The sequence below is a fragment of the Bos mutus genome, chromosome 8 (assembly GCF_027580195.1).
Source record: "Bos mutus isolate GX-2022 chromosome 8, NWIPB_WYAK_1.1, whole genome shotgun sequence".
NCBI lineage: Eukaryota > Metazoa > Chordata > Mammalia > Artiodactyla > Bovidae > Bos > Bos mutus.
Window position 1 is genome coordinate 42,869,902 of NC_091624.1, and position 21,429 is coordinate 42,891,330.

General features: G+C 37.6%; 1 protein-coding gene and 1 long non-coding RNA gene across 2 annotated transcripts in view; one reads left to right on the top strand and one right to left on the bottom strand.

Annotated features, from left to right (window-relative positions):
- The window catches only part of LOC138988880 (uncharacterized), a 69,783-nt gene that overhangs the window by 42,168 nt on the left and 6,186 nt on the right, over positions 1-21,429 (top strand). The window lies entirely within an intron of this gene.
- Positions 12,255-21,429, bottom strand: part of LPL (lipoprotein lipase) — a 30,470-nt gene continuing 21,295 nt past the window's right edge. Inside the window, exons 6-10 of the mRNA XM_005902303.2 lie at positions 20,383-20,625; positions 19,018-19,138; positions 17,954-18,136; positions 16,335-16,439; positions 12,255-13,800 (exon numbers count right to left, since the gene is read on the bottom strand). Of these exons, the coding sequence (XP_005902365.2) occupies position 13,800; positions 16,335-16,439; positions 17,954-18,136; positions 19,018-19,138; positions 20,383-20,625 (653 nt within the window). The 3' untranslated portion in view covers positions 12,255-13,799. The remainder of the gene's footprint in view (positions 13,801-16,334; positions 16,440-17,953; positions 18,137-19,017; positions 19,139-20,382; positions 20,626-21,429) is intronic.

Genomic DNA, 21,429 nt, shown 5'->3' on the forward strand with positions numbered 1-21,429 from the left:
TATCTATCTCCCTTCAAAAATCAAAGGTTTCTGAATTTGTACCTATATTTCTGTAACAATTTGTAATTGAACTTACTCTTGGTAGTCAGTTTTATCTCCCCAATCTGGATGCCTTTTACTTTCTTTTTTGTTACCTTATTGCACTGAATGGGGCCTTTAGTACAAGGTTGAGTAGAGTGGTGAGGTGACCCTTCTTGCTTTGTTCCTGATCTTAGGGAAAATGAATTTAATATTTTACCAGTAAATGGTATTAGCTCTGAGATTTTTCTACAAGCTCTAAGCTTGTAGGTGCCCATGATGGTTAGCTTTATGTGTTAACTTGACCATGACAAAGGATGTACACATAGCTGGTAAACCTTATTTCTGGGTATGTGTGTAAGAGTATCTCCAGAAGAGGTTAGCATTTGAATTAGGAGGTTGAGTAAAGATAGTTCTCACTAATGCCGGTGGCATCATCCAACCCACTGAATGTGTGGATAGAACAGAAGGCAGGCCAGTCTACTCAACCTGAGACATCCATCATCTCTCATCAGACAGTGTCACTCCTGGTTTTGGGGCTTTGGGATTCAGATCAGAACTAGTTTACACCACTGACTCCAAATTTTCAGGACTTTGAAACTGAACAGAATTGCACTATATCTTTTCTGGGTTTATTTGCTTTGTGGACAGCAGATTGTGGAACTTCTCAGCCTCCATAACTGTTTGAGTCAATTCCTATGAAAAAATCTCTTCTTATATCTATCTATATCTGCATCTAATCTATCTATATCCTATTGGATATATCCTATAATCTATCTTTTTCTCTTGGAGAACTCTGATTAAGCCAATGCCCTTCATCAAATCCCCTTCTACTCCTAATTTTCTGAGAGTTTCTTTTAAAAATCATGAATGGATATCAAATTTTGCAAATGTTTTTTTTAATCCTCTTTTTTTTTAATGGTTAGAAAATAATCTTAATTAATGGACACATATGCTGTTTACAAATTTTCAATTACAAACATGATCATAATAAATGGCATCAGGCTAATATCCTAAAGATAAATTTCCAGGAGCAGGAATATTGAAAAGGATGTGTATTTATAATTTTGATAGTATAAACAATTGCCCTTCCTAGGAACTTTACAAATATATATTCCCACTATCAGGTAAAAAGTTTTTACCACAAGGTAAAACTCTTTTCAGTAAATGTATAAATTGCATCTCTTTTTATGAGTGATCATAAATATCTTTTCTTCTATTTAAGAAACTTTTTATATTTATTCTTCCCATCTTTTGCCCATTTTTTTACTCTGTGTGTATGTGTGTGTATATGTAAATGACTTTTTGAATTGATTTTTAGGATATTATTTTTTATATATCAATATTTCTTAGTCAATTTATTATTTTTTGACTTTGCTTTTGATATGTGTGTAAAGGTGATATTTTAACCTGAATCTCATTATTTCCATTAACTTTTCTGATGAGCTAGAAATGGACCTTATGAGAAAATGTGGGAAATACTGTAGTTTTATCAATTCCTTTGACAAATCATCTTGTGGAAAGTTGTCCACAGTGGTAAAACTTATAATAATAGTGAGCTGATTCCTGCTAATTTTTTTTTTTCACAGAAAGTAATGAATATAACTTGTTTCTTTTTTAATTGGTGTGGATAAAAGCTATTATCCTTACTTATTCATATCATTTCTTTAGTATTAGAGAAGCAGTAAAGGTAAAGGAACTGGGTGATACTATTTGATGCATATGGAGTTATTATGTGCCCTTGACTCAAGATCACCTTGAAATGATTAGTAGTCTGGATTCAAATAGAATATTCCTTATTTCCAATAGTATGCCATTCAATGATATCTTAGCCCAAAGGTCACATGTGGTGGTAATAGGGGAGTCCCAAGGCCTCATTTCCAACCTAGACTCTCCAACTTGGGGATTTTTGAAAGCCTAATTTTTTTAGCCCTTACTTGGATATCAAAGTGCTGAGTTCACAGTGATGAATTCAACCAACTCTTTATTTAACTTGTACTGTCATTGCATTCTGTGTACAACACAATCTCACATGATGTTGGCACATACGATGGAAACAAAAGTTATTTTTTCTTTTAAAATTAATTTAAAAAATAGTGTTATGACATAATTATCTTCCTTCCTTGTCTTTAACTTCTGTTTTCTGTTGCTTTTTTGTTAACCTAAACTCAGCTCACCCACTCTTTCCTTAGCTTTTTTTGGATCTATATCTCAGTTCCTTTTTTCTTCTTCTTAAGACATACAGGAAAATCTCTTTCTAGGGCTAATTATGTTCATGTTTGCTACACTCTTGAGCAATTTATTTTAGTAAATCAAAGAAGAATGTATTTTTAGAACATCCCAGGAAGAATGCATATACTGGTTAAGTTCAATTACACCTACTGCTGAAAGAAACCTACAGAAGTGGAGGTACAGAGAGTGGAGTAAAGAATTTTGTTCATTTGTACTATTCACCAAGGTTTTAACAGTACTTAATTATCATATTTATCATCATTCACTTATTTATGCTTCTATTTAATGAATAGTTGTTAAATAAATACATGCAAAATTATTTTCATACTCTGAGGTTTTTTGTTTTTTAAGTTGATGGTTGATATAAACACTATCATCAAGATTGCTGGGAGAAATATCATTAACCTCAGATATGCAGGTGATACCACCCAAACGGCAGAAAATGAAGAGGAACTAAAGAGTCTCTTGATGAAGGTGAAAGAGGAGAGTAAAAAAGCTGACTTAAAACTCAACATTCAAGAAACAAAGATTATGGCATCTGGCTCCATCACTTCATGGCAAATAGATGGGGAAACAATGGAAACAGAGACAGACTTTATTTTCTTAGACTCTAAAATCACTGAGGACAATGACTGAAGCCATGGAATTAAAAGAAATTTGCTCCTTGGAAGAAAAGCTATGATAAACCTAGACAGCATATTCAAAAGCAGGGACATTACTTTGCCAACAAAGTTTTGTCTAATCAAAGCTATGGTTTTTCTAGTAGTCATGTACTGATGTGAGAGTTGGACCATAAAGAAGGCTGCACGTTGAAGAAATAATGTTTTCCTATTGTGGTGCTGGAGAAGATTCTTGAGAGTCCCTTGGACAGCAAGGAGATCAAGCCAATAAATCCTTAAGGAAATCAATCCTGAATATTTACTGGAAGGACTGATATTGAAGCTGAAGCTCCAATACTTTGGCCACCTGATTTGAAGAGTTGATTTATTGGAAAAGACCTTGATGCTGGGAAAGATTGAGGGCAAGAGGAGAAGGGGACAACAGAGGGTGAGATGGTTGGATGGCATCATTGACTCAATGGACATGAGTTTGAGTCAACTCTGAGGGGTAGTGAAGGACAGGGAAGCCTGGTGTGCTGCAGTCCCTGGGGTTGCAGAGTCAGGCTCAACTGTACAACTGAACAGCACCAGCAGCAGTTGCCGATAACCTTGACAAATGAAGGTTCATTTGTTTTTGAAAATGGAGAGAAGAAGAAACAGCAAGTGGAGACACATCAGGCAACTTTGCTGTAAAGGAGAATATACACATAGCATGGTAGTTGGAGATAAATGTGGGATCATGGGACTTTTGTTTGGTGTTAGGTAGAAATTGAGGCAGGAGATAGATGGACCCCAGGCTGAATACTAGAGTTTGTCCCCTGTGGATAAATACTCCAAGATGAAGAGGAGGAGGAGTTAAGCCCTGCCCAGATATGAAACTATATATTTCTCATTCTAAAGGTCAAGGAGACCTTCCTTGAAAGTTAAAAAGGAGGGGGTGACACCCCATAGTAGGTGATGTCAACCTACCCATAGGCCTCTTCACAAGAATCCATCTTTGCTAGATGCACATGCATACATGGGAAGGCCCGGAGATAAACCAAATATGGGCTCAGAACCAGGCAAAGCAAGATAATTTGCCAGAGGAAACCTAAAAGAAATGCCCCATATCAGTGATTCAAACTATCATGATGCCACAGTAAATTTCATTTATGTGCATGGAGGTCTCATATCAATAAGATCTAAGATGTGACCAGAGCAGGGAGACTTTATACCTTTTTAGACAAAGAAACAATGAATATATATCTATGGAAAACTGAGAAGACAAGGAAAGTTAGGTTTTGGGTGCTTAATTAGTGAAGAATCTAAACAGAATTTGAGTTTAGGTAGTAAATTAAAGGACTAAAAATGTTTATACAGACTTCTTGGCCTGAATTCTCTGTCTCTGGTGAGGATGTCCTTCTGTCTCCAGATACAGGTAGAGAATTTTCACACAAGTGATTTATTTCCTACTTTAAGGGAGACAGAAAGGATGATCAGAGTGTCCCTCTTGCATTGGCTATTTCTTCAGTAAAACCATCTACATGCCACAGAGGAACATTTTAGGATGGCCCACCCTGAAGTAAAAATTGAGGGACAGGGGAGAACAGGGATAACTTTAGAGTGATGTCTGAGTAGGAAAGAAGGAATTCTTTTTCCTGAACAATCAATCTGTGCATGAATTGGCCTTAGATAGAAACAGGGAAAACATCCCTCTCTTAAAAAAAAAAAAAAGATTTATTTATGGCTGTGCTGGGTCTTCATTGCTGTGCTGGCTTTTATCTAGTTGGGGGGCTACTCTCCAGTTGGTGGGCAGGCTTTTCATTGAGGTGGCATCTCTTGCTGCAGAGCACAGGCTCTAGGGCATGCGGGCTTCAGTAGTTGTGGCTCCCTGGCTCTAGAACACAGACTCAATACTGTAGTGTGTGGGCTTAGTTGCTCTGAGGCATGTGGGATCTTTCCAGATCTGGGCTTGAATCTGTGTCTCCTGCATTGGCAGGTGGATTCTTTACCACTGAGCCACCAGGGAAGCTTTCAAACATCTCTTTTATCTGGAGGGAAAGTGGCAGGAATGGAGCAGGAAAGTTGGTACCATTAGGAGTGGTGCGCATAGACATTCCTTTATGATTGCCTCCATATTCTCAGTAAAATCAGAAGTGTAGCCATCAGTTGGGACTGAGGAGAAGTGGGGAATTATTGGAGGTTTGAGGTGAAATAATCGTCGGGGAGAATAAAAGAATGTTTGTAATTGTAGGAGGGATGTTGGGCAGTTATAAGGTGGTGACAAATTTAAAGTAGACAGCCAGCAGGATGTGTGTGTGTGCACGTGTATACACTGGAGTGCTTCCAGTCACATTCTCAGATGCAGTTACTGAGAAAGTGATGTTTGGATTTGTTTATGTTTTGCCTGTAAAGCTCAATTCAGGGAGAGAGAGGCAAGGGCCTTGAGAGTTTTGGCAGTGGAGTAATAATGACGTTGGGCCTTGAAATCTAAGCTGAGTAAGGACTGAAGTGAGACTTTGTAAGGAAGCAAGAGATGGATAAATCAATGAATTGGAATTCCTAGGGCATTTGAGGAATTATTGGATTAAATTTATTAACTAAAAAGGCAAGTCATAGTGGTCAAAGAGAGGAGAAATTTAAATGGAGTATATGAGTTATTAGTAATGATATGATGTAGTATTAAAATATGACTCAGATTCAGACTTAAATTGAAGAAAGTAGGAAAAACCACTAGACCATTCAGGTATGACCTAAATAAAATTCCTTATGATTATACAGTGGAAGTGAGAAATAAATTTAAGGGACTAGATCTGATAGATAGAGTGCCTGATGAACTATGGAATGAGGTTCGTGACATTGTACAGGAGACAGGGATCAAGACCATTCCCAAGAAAAATGAATGCAAAAAAGCAAAATGGCTATCTGAGGAGGCCTTACAAATAGCTGTGAAAAGAAGAAATGCAAAAAGCAAAAGAGAAAAGAAAAGATATACCCATATGAATACAGAGTTCCAAAGAATAGCTAGGAGAGATAAGAAAGCCTTCCTCAGTGATTAATGCAAAGAAATAGAGGAAAGCAATAGAATGGGAAAGACTAGAGATATCTTCAAGAAAATGAGAGATACCAAGGTAACATTTCATGCAAAGATGGGCTCAATAAAGGACGAAATGGTACAGACCTAACAGAAGCAGAAGATATTAAGAAGAGGTGGCAAGAATACACAGAAGAACTGTACAAAAAAGATCTTCATGACCCAGATAATCATGATGGTGTGATTGCTTAGCTAGAGCCAGACATCCTGGAATGCGAAGTCAAGTGGGCCTTAGGAAGCATCACTATGAACGAATTCCAGTTGAGCTATTTCAAATCCTGAAAGATGATGCTGTGAAAGTGCTGCACTCAATATGCCAGCAAATTTGGACAACTCAGCAGTGGCCACAGGACTGGAAAAGGTCAGTTTTCATTCCAATCCCAAAGAAAGATAATGCCAAAGAATGCTCAAACTACCACATAATTGCACTCATCTCACATGCTAATAAAGTAAAGCTCAAAATTCTCCAAGCCAGGCTTCAGCAATACGTGAACCATGAACTTCCAGATGTTCAAGCTGGTTTTAGAAAAGGCAGAGGAACCAGAAATCAAATTGCCAACATCTGCTGGATCATCGAAAAAACAACAGTTCCAGAAAAACATCTATTTCTGCTTTATTGACTGGTCAAAGGCCAAACGGAGAAGACGATGGCACCTCACTTCAGTACTCTTGCTTGGAAAATCCCATGGACGGAGGAGCCTGGTAGGCTGCAGTCCATGGGGTTGCGAAGAATCAGACACAACTGAGCGACTTCACTTTCACTTTTCACTTTCATGCATTGGAGAAGGAAATGGCAACCCACTCCAGTGTTCTTGCGTGGAGAATCCCAGGGACGGGGGAGCCTGGTGGGCTTCCGTCTATGGGGTCGCACAAAGTCAGACACGACTGAAGCGACTTAGCAGCAGCAGCAAGAAAGGCCAAAGCCTTTGACTGTGTGGATCACCACAAACTGGAAAATTCTGAAAGAGATGAGAATACCAGACCACCTGACTTGCCTTTTGAGAAATCTGAATGCAGGTCAGGAAGCAACAGTTAGAACTGGACATGGAACAACAGACTGGTTCCAAATAGGAAAAGGAGTATGTCAAGGCTGTATATTGTCACCATGCTTATTTAACTTATATGCAGAGTACATCATGAGAAACCCTGGGCTGGATGAAGCAACAAGCTGGAATCAAGATTGCTGGGAGAAATATCAATAACCTCAGTTATGCAGATGACACCACCCTTATGGTAGAAAGTGAAGAAGAACTAAAGAGCCTCTTGATGAAAGTGAAAGAGGAGAGTGAAAAAATTGGCTTAAAACTCAACATTCAAAAAACTAAGATCATTGCATCTGGTCCCATCATTTCATGGCAAATAGGTGGAGAAACAGTGGAAACAGTGGCAGACTATTTTGGGGGGCTCCAAAATCACTGTGGATGGTGACTGCAGCCATGAAATTAGAAGACTCTTACTCCTTGGAAGAAAAATTGTGACCAATCTAGACAGCATATTGAAAAGCAGAGACATTATTTTGCCAACAAAGGTCCATCTAGTCAAAGCTATGGTTTTTCCAGTTGTTATATATGGATGTGAAAAGTGGACTATAAAGACAGCTGAGTGCTGAAGAATTGATGCTTTTGACCTGTGGTGTTGGAGAAGACTCTTGAGAGTCCCTTGGACTGCAAGGAGATCCAAGAAGTCCATCATAAAAGAAATCAGTCATGAATATTCATTGGAAGGACTGATTTGAAGCTGAAACTCCAATACTTTGGCCACCCGATGCAGAGAACTGACTCATTTGAAAAGACCCTGATGCTGAGAAAGATTGAAGCAGGGAGCAGAAGGGGCCGACAGACAATGAGATGGTTGGATGGCATCACTGACTCAATGGACATGAGTTTGAGTAAATCCTGGAGTTGGTGATTGACAGGGAGGTCTGGTGTGTTGCAGTCCATGGGGTCACAAAGAGTCAGACATGACTGAGAGACTGAACTAAACTGAAAATATGACTCAGGAAGTCTATATAAAAGTAGTCTATTGAAATACAAGATCATGGGAGGACAGGTTGTAAAGAAATTATGAAGGACTTCCCTGGTGGTCCAGTTGTTAAGAATTCTTACTTCCACTGCAGGGGTCATGGGTTCAATCCCTAATCTGGGAACTAAGATCCCACATACCTCACAGAGCATCCAAAAAAAAAATTCTTTTAAAGAAGAAATTATGAGGCCATTATATTGAACACATTATTTGTATATGTTCCAGTTACCTCTTTTTGTATAACAAAGCTAATCAAAACTTAGGTAAAACAACAATGTATTATCTCATGGTACTGTGGTTAGTTCCAGTGGTTAGCTGAAATTACCGTCTTTTAAACACTCAACTGGGTGGAAGTCCAAGATGGCTCACGCATAGGGCTGACAGTTGATGCTGGCTGCTTGCCAGAAGCTCAGCTAGGCTGTTGCTCAGACTGCCAACATATGGTTGCTTTATGTAACTTGGACTTCTCACATCACAAGCACTGGTTTACAAAGGGAAGTGTCCCAAGAGTGAGTGTTCCAAGGAAAAGAAAGCAGAAACCACAAAGCCAGTACAGGGTTACACCCAAACTGGTACAGTGATAGAGTGTGATTTCACCATATTCTGTTTTTTTGGCCATGCAGTATGCAGGATCTTAGTTCCCCAATCAGGGATCAAACCTGCATCCTCTGTATTGGAAGCTTGGAGTCTTAACCACTGGACCGCCAGGAAATTCCCCATATTCTATTAGTAGAAGCAGTCTCAGGGCCCGCATAGATTCAAGGGGGAGTGAAGGACAGAGACTAGCTCTTGAAAAGGGTGGCAAAGTAATACTGCAGAAGAGCAAACACATGGAATGAGAGATATTGTTGTGGCCATCTTTGGAAAAGAAAATTTTCTGTAGTGTGAATACTGAAATTGATGATAACAGGACTAGCATTGGTGGGAAAGAGGGTGAGTTGGATGTTAAAACGTTGATTAGGAAGAACAACTCAGAGATATCTTGTTGAAGATATCTGCAACAAGGAGAAATAAAAGATAATGAGTTTGTTAGCATAAACTTTAGCTCCCTTTCCTTGGTTTATTAGCTCGAACTGTTTTGTAATTTTACTCATTGCCTTACTAATTATGGTGTAAACCTTTACCTTATGACAGCTTTTGTTCTAAAGGTGTTATATGATACAACTTCACTTCAGCATTATAACCTGACAATTGTATATTTTCATTTCTCCCCTCCCAGTCTCTGGTCTATTGTCATCTATTTATTTCTACATACGTGAGACACCCCACTATTCTTTTGTTATTTTTTGTTTTAATCGGGTGATGGTTTAAACACATTTAAATAATAAGAAAAGATCTTACATGCTTATTCAAATAGTTACCATTTCTACTGGTCTTCATTATGTTGTATAGATCCATATTTCCATTTGGTACTATTTTCTTTCCACCTAAGGAATATTTAATATTTCTGAAACATTTCTTGTAGTGTGAATCTACTGTTGATGAATTATTTTAGCTTTATATATGGGGGCGACAGAGGATGAAACAGTTGAATCTCATCATTGACTCAATGGACATGAGTTTGAGCAAACTCCAGGAGACAGGAAAGGACAAGGAAGCTTGGCGTGCTGCCGTCTATAGGGTCAAAAAGAGTTGGACACAAATGAGCAACTGAACAACAATGTCTGAAAAGCTCTTTCCCCCACCCACTTCTGTTTTTGAAAGATGTTTTTATTAGGTATAAACTTCTAAGCAACAGGTTTTTTTCTTTGAGTACTTTAAAGATGTTGCTCAATTGTATCTCATGCATTTTTTTTTCAACAAGAAATATTCTATCATCTTTATATTTCTTCCTCTCTATGTATCTTATTTCTTTAGCTGCTTTAAAATATTTCTTTCTCACTTGTTTGAGACACTTGATTACTGTGAACCTTGGTGTAGTTTTCTTGTTTCTAGGTTTCATTAAATTTCTTGAATCTGTGGTTTTCATCAGATTTTGAAATATTTGCACCATTTTTTCATTTCATATTTTTTCTCTTCCTTAAGAAGTCCTCCTTTCATTTGAAGTCTCCAATGATACATTTAATAAAACACTTCAAGTTATCCCACAGTTCACTGAAGCTTTGTTTAATTTTTGATACTTTCTATTCTATTTTACATTTTGTATAGTATGTCTTACAAGCCCTTAACCCTTTCTTCTGCAATGCTTAGTCTGCCATTAATTTCTTCCAGTTTATCTTTTCATCTCAAACAGTATAGTTTTCATCCTTGGATTTTTTATTATTTTAAAAGAGCTTCCATGATTCTACTTCACATACTCAATCTTATCTCTAGCTTTTTAAACATATGCTATATAGTCATTATAACTGTTTTAAGGTCCTGAACTACTGATTCTGTTGTATGGGTTGGTTTTTATTTTCTTTTTCTTTTTAGGTACAGGCCACATTTTTCTGCCTTTTGCATTCTTAGTAGTTTTTGATCAGGTACATTTGTGGATTTTGCCTTTGTGGATGCTCAAAATTCTTATAAATGTTCTTTAGCCTTGTTCTGGGATACAGGTTCTTGAAAACAGTTTTAGGCTCTGAGTCTTTCTTTTAAGCTGCGTTGACAGGACCAGTGAAGTGTTTTAGACTTATTTTTGTTGAATTATTGAAGCAAAGGTCTTTTGTTCATCGTACTTGGTAGCACTAATTATGAGGTTTTTCTTGTCTGTGAATTGGAAACAGGCGCTATCTTATTTCTGTGTGAGCTGTACAGGTACTATTTCCTTTGTTCCTTTTGGTGAGTTCTTTCCTGAACCTTTGGTAGTTCACCATCCCCCTCCCCATCCCTCTCACACACACAGACACCCAGTGATCAGTACTCAAAGGCTCAAGGGGGATCCTCAGCTGAACTCCAGAGTTCATTATGAAATGATCACCATTATAAGTCTAGTAATCATCCATTCTCATACGAAGTTACTACAATATTATTGATTGCATTCAAATTATTAATCATTTGACACTTATAGAGTGGAAATGAGAACAATCAGGCATAGATCTTGCATTTATAAAACTCAGTGGGCACAGCTGGAACGCTAATAGGGTAGATTAGAAGCTTAGGTTGTCCAGAAGTAGCTGATAAGCATGCATGTCATTCAGATTCAGTATAATAATTCTGCTTTCCAAAAGACTTTCCTTAATGAACAAGATAGAGGCTGTGTCTAAATATTAGTAACTGTGTAAATTTCTTAAGAGGTCATTACAGATTTTATAAAACAATACTTATTTTAGTTTAAGGTAACTAGAAAAACAAAACATATAATTCGTAACACTTTAAATGAAGAAAGTGTGGGCCAGGAAGTCAAATCAATAGTAAACTATTCTGAGTCTTAGAACAGCAACCCATTCTCCAACAATTGGTTCAAAAATACTAAGTACTGACTGTACTAAGAAGCAATCCCTACTTAGTTACATGGGTGGGCTGTATGTTGTTCTTTTCCATTATCAAAACAATTCAATGAAAAGGTCTAAAAATGCACCTCCAAAGGGTTCATTTTATTGTACAAATGCCATCTGCTTTATAGCTAATGATCAGATCTCAGAAACAGAGACATTATTCCAGGAAATGGTGAAAGATATTTAGTATTAATCTAACATGTTACTTGTGAAGAAGTATCTGGCAGGCAAGAAAAGTTCTGTGTGTTTTATTTAGGAAAAATTCGGTATCATTTTTCGCTATAGTTTAAATGATCTCTAAGACTTTGTACAAATGTAAATATAAAAATTAAAATATACTGCGCACTATAATTTTAGAAGCTGTACTTTTTACTGAGCATAGGGATTATTCAGTAAAAATTTGCTGAATTAATCTGGCCCTAAGAATAAATTTCTTTTAAGGCGGGTTTAAATGATACAAAATAATGACTTAGCATTGTAATAAAATGTTGTCAATTTTATTAAAAGTAGATTCCATTTCTTCACACAAGTAAGTTTTGTGTTTTTTTAAAGCCCATTTTATTGTATTGTTTCATCAGAGTAAGTTGGCTCAGTGAAACTGTCACTGATAAAAACACGTACAAAATTAGCACCAAACATCTATAAATGCAGATAGCCACAATGACCTTTCCAGTATGTACAATCTCCCTTTACACATACACACATATATTTACAGCTAATAAATAACATTGAAAGTCAAAGCATTGCTGATATATATATAGTGAAGTCTGTAGAAGTCAGAGTTCCCAGGGCCATACACTGACTGAATTTATACTTTCTTAAGTTGATGTACCCTTGCTCAAAACCCAAATCTCGAGAATTAATGAATTATAACAATGAAGGGGGATGCCAACAACAAGTCACACAACATTTTATTTTTAGAGAGAATTCATTCCAAACTGGCTGATGTCAATCACAGCATTCACTCTACTTTGTACAGGCACAACCGTATCTCTCAGATGAAGGAGTGTTCCGGCACCACTGGAACATTTTCTACTCAGTGTGTTCTAATGTACCTCTTAATCATTTACCTTCCGAGCCATGCTAAGCAATAATCGTGTATGTGGGGCTTCATACGTGAATATGTGTTCAGACACCCACACACATTCACAGTTTGGATTTTCAGTAATAGCCTCTGAAATATTTGACTTCTCTATCATTTGATAATAATATATAGAAAAGCATTCTGAAAATATGAGATCTAGTTTATAAATAAATGTTCACTCACTCTTGACTAGTTGTTAAAAACAACTTTCATGACAATTCACGTGGATATAGCAATTGATCCTTTTCATTGTCCACAATGGTTTTAAGCACTGCCAGTGACTATATGACTGACTGTAACTTTTCTGTTTCTTTACTTAGTAAAAACAATCTTTGTCTAAAATTTGTAGGACTTTGCATGATGCAAAGTTTCATCTTGAATACGTGTTTTCTTATCAAAGTTAGGGAAGAAAGAGACATGCTCAAAGTCTGACTGAAGCATGGCTGAAATTAGCCTAAAATTGAACAGTAACTATCATACATTAAAGGACTTCAATGAATATAATTTTGAAAGTCTGATAATAAAATTACAGTATCATTTTTTTCCCTCTGTAGTTAAAATTCTGTATCAGCTGATGATAACAGTCTCAGTTGAAAAGCCTATCTAGGGAAAAACTATTAAAATATAATCTTGAGACAAAGCAGGAAAAGGAAGGGGAAATACTAAACCATAAACTGTTAAGTTTATTAAGATTTAATTGATCTCAACTTTATATATCTCCTTTAATTTGTAACTTAGTTATGATGCAACCAACCGTAGAGGGGGTTTAAAGGTTCAGTGCTTTATCAACTCTATTCTTCATTTCTATCTCCAAGTCACTAGTTCCTGGTTCATTCTTGGACTGCATTCCAATGGCAAGAGGAGAGTAATTCCAAGAAAGTAGGGATTTTGATTGATAAGTAAACGGGTCCTACTCACGCTGCAAAAAAACTTACTTCCTATATTTAGACTCGGAGAAAACTTTGAGAAGGTTATCAGTCTAGAAAACGCAGAATCCCAATTAAAAATGAGATTTTAATCAATTTTAGGCTATGGCTAAACTTACTACATGAAGAGATCTGATTATTTTATCATTTTAAATAACTCATATTTTTTCAAAGGACAGAATGCAGTGCTTTTCATATCTGTTATTTTTTTAATGTTGGAAGATGTGCTATTTGGCCACTATACACCTCAAATTGAATTAGTTTTAGTATTTGAGACTGTCTCCTAAAATAACTAATAAGGCTAGAGCTGGGGTTAATACTCAGGAAAATCCACATTTCACCATCTAAAGCACTGGCGTCTTTTGTAAAAGTTACTTCATTCTTCATAGAATTCATATGCTGTTCTTTCTTCTGTAGCTTTGCCAAGTTTCTGAGAGAAAACAGAGGAAGAATAGCAATTTATTATCTTAGTGTTTTATAACCCTCTTCCGTCCCTCACCACCTTCAAGATGAAAAAGTAGTCAACCAGAAGTTCAGAACAAAGGTTGTGAGAATAAATGTAATCAGAGGAAGTGGCAGGCTCATAGGAGTCAGACAGTCTAGTATTTACTTAGCCATGTCTTGATAAGGAGTTTCCTTTTCAGAAGACTGAATTGAATGATTTCAAAATTTAGCAAGATTTCTTACCTCTAAAACTTGTTAAATAAAATACCTATTTTTTTTTTCCTTTTCTTGTGGTATGAGTCTTCTAAAGAGTTTTACCAGAAGATGAGAGAGAAGCTTTTAGTTCATTGACTTAGTCACAGAGGTGAGAAACAGCAGAAGCTTATTAGTCTGAGTCATAATTACCTCCTAGATAAAGTTCAGGAGTAAAAAAAAAAAAAAACTCCCTAAATATCTGTTGTTTCAGTAATCTTATCATCAGATGAAGAACATATCACTAGACTATCTTAGATAAAGTCTTATAACTTACACAAATGTGACAAGAAATACTTGATAAACAGATGAGTTGGTTCCTAATTTTTCAAGATTTTTTTTTTTTTAATTCACATTACAGATTAAAGTCATGGATGACCTTGGGATAATATATACATAAGAATGTTTGTCTACAATGGCACCCCACTCCAGTACTCTTGCCTGGAAAATCCCATGGACCGAGGAGCCTGGTAGGCTGCAGTCCAAGGGTTGCTAAGAGTCGGACACGACTGAGCGACTTCACTTTCACTTTTCACTTTCATGCATTGGAGGAGGAAATGGCAACCCACTCCAGTGTTCTTGCCTGGAGAATCCCAGGAATGGTGGAGCCTGGTGGGCTGCCGTCTATGGGGTCACACAGAGTCGGACACGACTGAAGTGACTTAGCAGCAGTAGCAGTATCAGCAGTACATAACTTAAATTCATATATAAAACTTCATATAGGAGTTCCTTTTGAAGAGTTAAAACAAATATGAAGAACCTCAGATTTGTGATGAAGAAAAACAAAGCAATGAAGCTCTTAGTAGAAGTATACACTTAGATAAAAATTCAATTATTCTCCCTGGCTCAATACCAGTAACTATTCTCCATTTCAAGTTTATCTTGAGTGCTTTTACATTAATGTTTTTAATCCAGATGGCTTCATCTTGTCCAAAGTATATATGTCATAACGCCATAATGTAAAAAAACTAAAAGGTAAATATTATACATGTATAGAGAAAGTCTGAAATCCACACTTATCCATTGATAAACTGTATTATAAAATAGAAATTAAAAATAAAAGAGATATGTCACATAGAACCTTTAATATGCTTTTTCTGATTAGAGAATTCTTCTGTACTTTTGTCTGTAAATGCAACTGCGGAAGACAAACCAAAAGCAATTAGCTTTTCTATTTCCGTATGATGTTGTGACCAACTTTTCCCATTGTTTTCTCGTGTCACTGGCTGGTATGATATGATCTAAGCTTTCCCCCTTTATACTTACAACCCTTCAGCACTTGCACCTGGCAAGGGGATGAGTGGAGGAATGGAAGTGGCATACTTTGGGAATTCCAGGAGGGAACGTGGTGGAGAGAGAGGCAGTCACATGTTCAGTCTCTACTTAGTACTGACGCTCTGGAAAAATCAGCTGACAGCTGCCATGTGGATTAAAAGGTCAGGTAGAAAAGATCCAGGCAGTTGTTTTGAGGTAGAAAAGAGAACCATCTTCTAAACTTTTAAGTCCACAAGCTTTCCATCTTTGGGGGTTTTGAGACGGAGGCTTGGTGGCTGCCCCTTTGGCTCCCTGTCCTGGAATCTGCTGGCACTTAGAGTCAAGGAGGACTCTGGTTTTGGCTGATGTTTCACTCCCCTGGGTACCTCCCAGGAGGAGCTGTGCCCATAGCCACAGTGATGGCTACAAACTTGTGATATATGCTCTGCACACAGGTCTGTAAAGGGAGCAGGGTTGCAGTACAGGAAAAAACAGAAGTGAAGATTTTGTGGTAATTCAAGAAGTAAAATAAAACCTATGAAGTGCACCAGAGCTGGCATAAAGAACAGGAAAAAGAAAATAGAGGAAGTACTGCTAAAAGCAAATGGACAGGTCTAATGTGCGTGGGTGTGTGTGAGTGTGTGTGTGTATGCTCAGTCGCTCAGTTGTGTCCAACTCTTTGTGACTCCATGGGCTGTAGCCGTCCAGGCTCCTCTGTCCATGGGATTTCCCAGGCAAGAATACTGGAGTGGGTTGACATTTCCTACTCTAGGGCATCTTCCCGACCCAGGAATTGAACTCGCATCTCCTGCATTGGCAAGCGAATTCTTTACTACTGAGCCATCGGGAAACCCCCTAATGTGTATACAGAAGACTTTAAGAAAGACCACCTGAAGGTTCTCATCACAAGACTCAATCCAAGACTCTAGTTCAGGGTGAAGGGCAAAGCATGAAGCAGCATCCCTTGGAGAGCAAGTTCAAGATACCCAGAAAGCCTGAGCCCATGATGCTCACCAGCCAGACTTTCTATTCAGAGACTTGTCATGGCATTTCACAAATATCACAGGTGACTTTCCTTTCTGCAGATAAGACATTTTCTCCCGGGAACAGAAGATCACCCTGTGGAAGAAATTGTATGTCAACACAGCATATTGGAACAATAAAAATGACTTCAAAAATAAATGCTTCTGTCAGGGTTTTCTGAAACTCACATGATTCTTCTGACTGTTTTGATATTTCCAATAATTAACTATTTATACTCAGGCCATTCCAGTCAGCAACACATCTGAATCAGATGGTTATTTGCAGGCTTAATGCACTGTTTGGCAATAAAGCTCGTTCATTAATATAGACTGGCATACAGATAGCCTGGAGCAGGTTTAAAATCACCAGGCTCTTAGAAAAAGATGATACAAGATCAACTTTACCACTTCTTAGTGTTTGCATTAAGGAATTCAGAAATCAGCCTTCAACTGGCCCTGCTAGAGAAACATTACTCTGTATGGCTTCTCCATTCACAACTTCTTTCCCTCCCCAACTTTGGTTATAAAAGAAAATGACAAAAGAGAAATATATTATTGATCCTAACTTAAAGAGTCATTTTTATTTACAGTAATGGTATACTGAAGTTTACAAAATCCCTGTACATTCAGTATGAAAGACAGTGAAAGTGTAGTTGCTTAGTCGTGGCCGACTCTGCATTCCCATGGACTGCAGCCTGCCAGGCTCCTCTGTCCATGGAATTCGCCAGGCAAGAATACTAGAGTGGGTAAGCCATTTCTTTCTCCAGGGGATTTCCCAACCCATGGATTGAACCCAGGTCTCCTGCACTGTAGGCCGATTCTTTACCTTCTGAGCCACCAAGGAGGCCCCATTCAGTGTAAAAGTTTTAAATCCTCTGAGGCTCTCCATGCAATTCATTTTATAGATCTATGTGGATTTGGGTGGGGAGAGAGGATGAGATTATCTTGGAATCTCATCCTTCTTGAAGAGGTTGGTTTTTATTTTATTAAAAAAAAATATTTGGCTATTTCTCTTGGCATGTGGGTTAGCTCCCCAACCAGGGACTAAACCCATACCCGCTGCAGTGGAAACTTCCAATCTTAACAACTGAACTGCCAGGGAAGTCCTAAGAGGTTGGTTTTAATCTCTGAATGTCCCAGTGGCATCACTAAGGTTCTCTGCATAACTGTTTTGTGCTTGCAGGAATCAATGTTAAATGAGAAGTCGAAATTTTTGACTTCTAATCTCAGCTTTACTCAATGATTGTGGCAAATCAGTTTATGTTTTCTTTCCATGAAATGCAGAAATACCATTACTTCTCTAGTATAATAATAAAATAATACTCTTAAAAATAATAATAATAATTTTATAGGTATATAGTTTTAAATGAATTGCAAAGAGAGCCTCAGAGGATTTAAAACTTTTATACTGAATGGGGCTTCCTTGGTGGCTCAGAAGGTAAAGAATCTGCCTACAATGCAGGAGAGCTGGGTTCAATCCGTGGGTATAGGTATATAGTTTTAAAAACAAAGCCTACTAAAGTTTCACCTGAATGTTGGAGGCTCCAGAAATACTATTTCTAGGTAAAGACATTTGAGTGAATCGGAAGTGAATGGAGAAAAATTAATTACTTTTTTTGAGTCTCTCCTGCCTTTACTCTGATCTTCCCAATATCAAAGCCGGGGCTGCTCCACCAGTTGGACCAGCTGAAGTAGGAATCGCTAATCCATTTGAGTTTCAACATTAGCAATTCTCCAATATCCACCTCCGTGTAAAGTAGAAAGGAGTATGTCTTATTTGTGGAAACTTCAGGCCTGAATAAAAGATCAACATATTTGGTTAGTTCTGAAAATCAGAATTCTTTCCCTTTTTCTTCTTCCTAAAAGGTAAATAGCTTTATTGTTTGGGGAATATTTTAAAAATGCAAAAAATGTCCAACAAAATACACAAGATGAATGTCCATGGCACTTAGCATATTTTGAAAGATGGCTACACCCTTTTAAAGTATTCCAAATTTTATCCTAACAATATGAATTATGTAATAGAATTCCTAAGAGAAAAATTCATAAGTCCATCATTTAGAGATATTATTTTCATTTTCATATATTTCCTTCCTTTGTCACAATCATAGTGTACATGCAATTCTCTATTTTTTCTTTATTCACTTCATGTTTTACCTTCCACTTTTTAACATGCTTTACCTAGTTTTCTATAACTACACTTTTTAGAGGCTAGGTTGATTTTATTGATTTGTTGAACCACAATTCACTTAACCATTGCCTCAGTTTTGGACACTTACTTTGCTTCTAATTTATGCTATTATGGGTACCACTGTAATGAACATCTTTTGCCTTTTAAAAAATTTAAAGGTTTTAAAAAAATTTCCTATTGAGTACACCTGTTTTTAGGAGTCCTATGCCAGGGGTCTGGGATCTAATGCCTGATAATATCAGGTGGAGCTGATGTAATAATAATAATCAAGCGCACAATTCATGTAATGCGCTTGAATCATCCTGAAACCATCCCCCATCTCCCAGTCCGTGGAAAAATTGTCTTCCACAAAATAGGTCCCTGGTGACAAAAAGGTTGGGGCCTGTTATCCTATGCCCTTTCTGTTCCTCAGACTGACGGTCAGGGCAGGTAACAGTGCCATGATAAGCCCCCATGCTGAAGGTAAAATTCTGTGGCTACTCACAGGGTAAAAGGGATGTTCTCGCTCTCAGCCACAGTGCCATACAGAGAGATCTCGAAGGCCTGGTTGGTGTATGTATTACTCTCAGTTCCAGAAAAATGTATCTTTACTTGGTAATGGAAGACTGTAGAGAGAAAATCAGAACAAGCTCTTATCAGTCTTTATGGAAACACTGCAGCACAAACAAGCAGGCACTCTCAACAGCAGACTGCATCTTACTAGTGATCAACAGGAAGCATTCATACATGACTATAAATGTGACTCAGAAAGATTGCTTCATATCTGTACAGTGCTTACTACTAGAATATTCAGGCTTTGAATTCTACTTCCTTGCAGAAGAGTGTGGTTCTAGTGGATAGGAAGAATCCAGGTATATCTGACTTGGTAAGCAGATCCAGAAAGTAATCATCTTTGATCGGGTACTGGGCTTCCTAAGCAACTCAGATGGTAAAGAATCTGCCTGCAATGCAGGAGACTCAGATTCGTAACAAAATGGGAGTATCTTAGAAGGTTTGGTATATTCCTCCTTCTCAAGACTAGTTCTATTTTCAAATACAGGTGGTTCCTGCCTTCACTTAAAGCAGACTTTGTTGTTTAGTAGTTCAGTTGTGTCCAACTCTTTTTTGACCCCATGGACTGCAGCCCACCAGGCTCCTCTGTCCATGGGATTCTCCAGGCAAGTATACTGGAGTGGGTTGCTATTTCCTTCTGCAGGAGATCTTCCCAACCCAGGGATTGAACCTGTGTCTCCTGTATTGTAGTCAGATTCTTTACCGCTGAGCCACCTGGGAAGCCCCAAAGCAGATTTTAGGAGTTGGCATCCTTTTTCTGCAAAGGATGAGAGTAAAGAGTTTAGGTTTTGCGGGCCACATAGTCTCTGTCTCAACCACTCAACTCTGCCATGGAGGCATGAAAGCAGCCTTAGTCAATACAGAAATAAATTAATGTGGTTACATTCTAACAAAAGTTTTTTTTAAAGAAGCAGATGATGGGCTGGAATTGGTTCAAGGGCCATAGTTTGATGACTGTGTATGAATGGTTTCAAATGAACTCAGAGCCTGGTACTAATGTGGTGACCCATGCTAATGGGCACAAGCACAGAGGATGGTGGCAGGCAGAACTGATGCACAGGGTGGTGCTGTTGTGCCCTGGGCCTTACTAGCAGTGGGAATTAGGAACTCCAGCAACATGGATTAGTGCAACTTCCTCTCTACCAACAGAAACACAAATGAGGGCTCAGAACTTAGCAACATTGTTTTATCATCTCTATTGCAATGGACAAAATCAGTACATGTGATGCAACAAGCATGATAATAAAAAAAAATAGGATCAAATCCATTTTCCTATTTACAACAGTCTCCAGCCTACCTTTGTAAGGCATCTGAGAACGAGTCTTCAGGTACATCTTGCTGCTTCTTTTGGCTCTGACCTTGTTGATCTCGTAGCCCATGTTGTTGCAACGGTTCTTTCTGCAGCTCAGGCAGAGACCTTTCTCAAAGGCTTCTTTGGAATTGCACCGGTAGGCCTTACTTGGATTTTCTTCATTCAACAGAGAGTCAATGAAGAGATGAACGGAACGCTCATGGGAGCACTTCACTAGCTGATCCACATCTGGGGAAAAAGAGACACAAGGAACATTTCAACTCTGTGACAGTTCACAATGAGTGTTTCATCTTGCATGTCTAATATAGCTGAGATGTGGTGTTAGAACAAAATGATCTCCTTGATTGTAGGTCCTATTTAAGGAGGCACTCTTGATAACAGCTTCTTCCCTACCCCAAGAGTGTTAAAGCTGCCAATTTTATCAGGAACTTTAGATGCTTCTGCTGTCTTATATTTGTGAGTATGTTTATGAAGCTGTAATAAGGACATCCAAGATAGAAGTTGATTTCCCCCAGTTCATCACACCTTTTGCTTATATTGAAAGTATATAATACCTCTAGATGCTTCTGGAAGTATACCCCTAGAAACCACATCATAGGTATAATTGCCATATTAACAGCATTTTATCATAGATACTATGAATAATTGAGGAGTGTGTCACTGTTCATGATTTTTACATTAAATTATAGAAATAATAGACTTAATAATTATTTCTATAATTTCTATAATTATAAAATGTATTATTTCTATATTTCTATAATTATAGAATTATAGAATTATAGAAATAATCAGCAATGTCATAAAAGTACAGCTTTTTATCATAAGCTTTTTTACAGATTAAAATTAGTAACATTATGCTATAAATTCTATAACATAGGCCCAAAACACCAGAGTATATTGGTTATAGGTAGGTCCCATTGTCCACAAGGTATGCAAAGGTCTGTTAAAACAAATCATAAAATTAACACACACTAACATGATTATTCAACATTAAAAACTAATATTAAACTGTATTTTCTTCTTAAAAAGTTG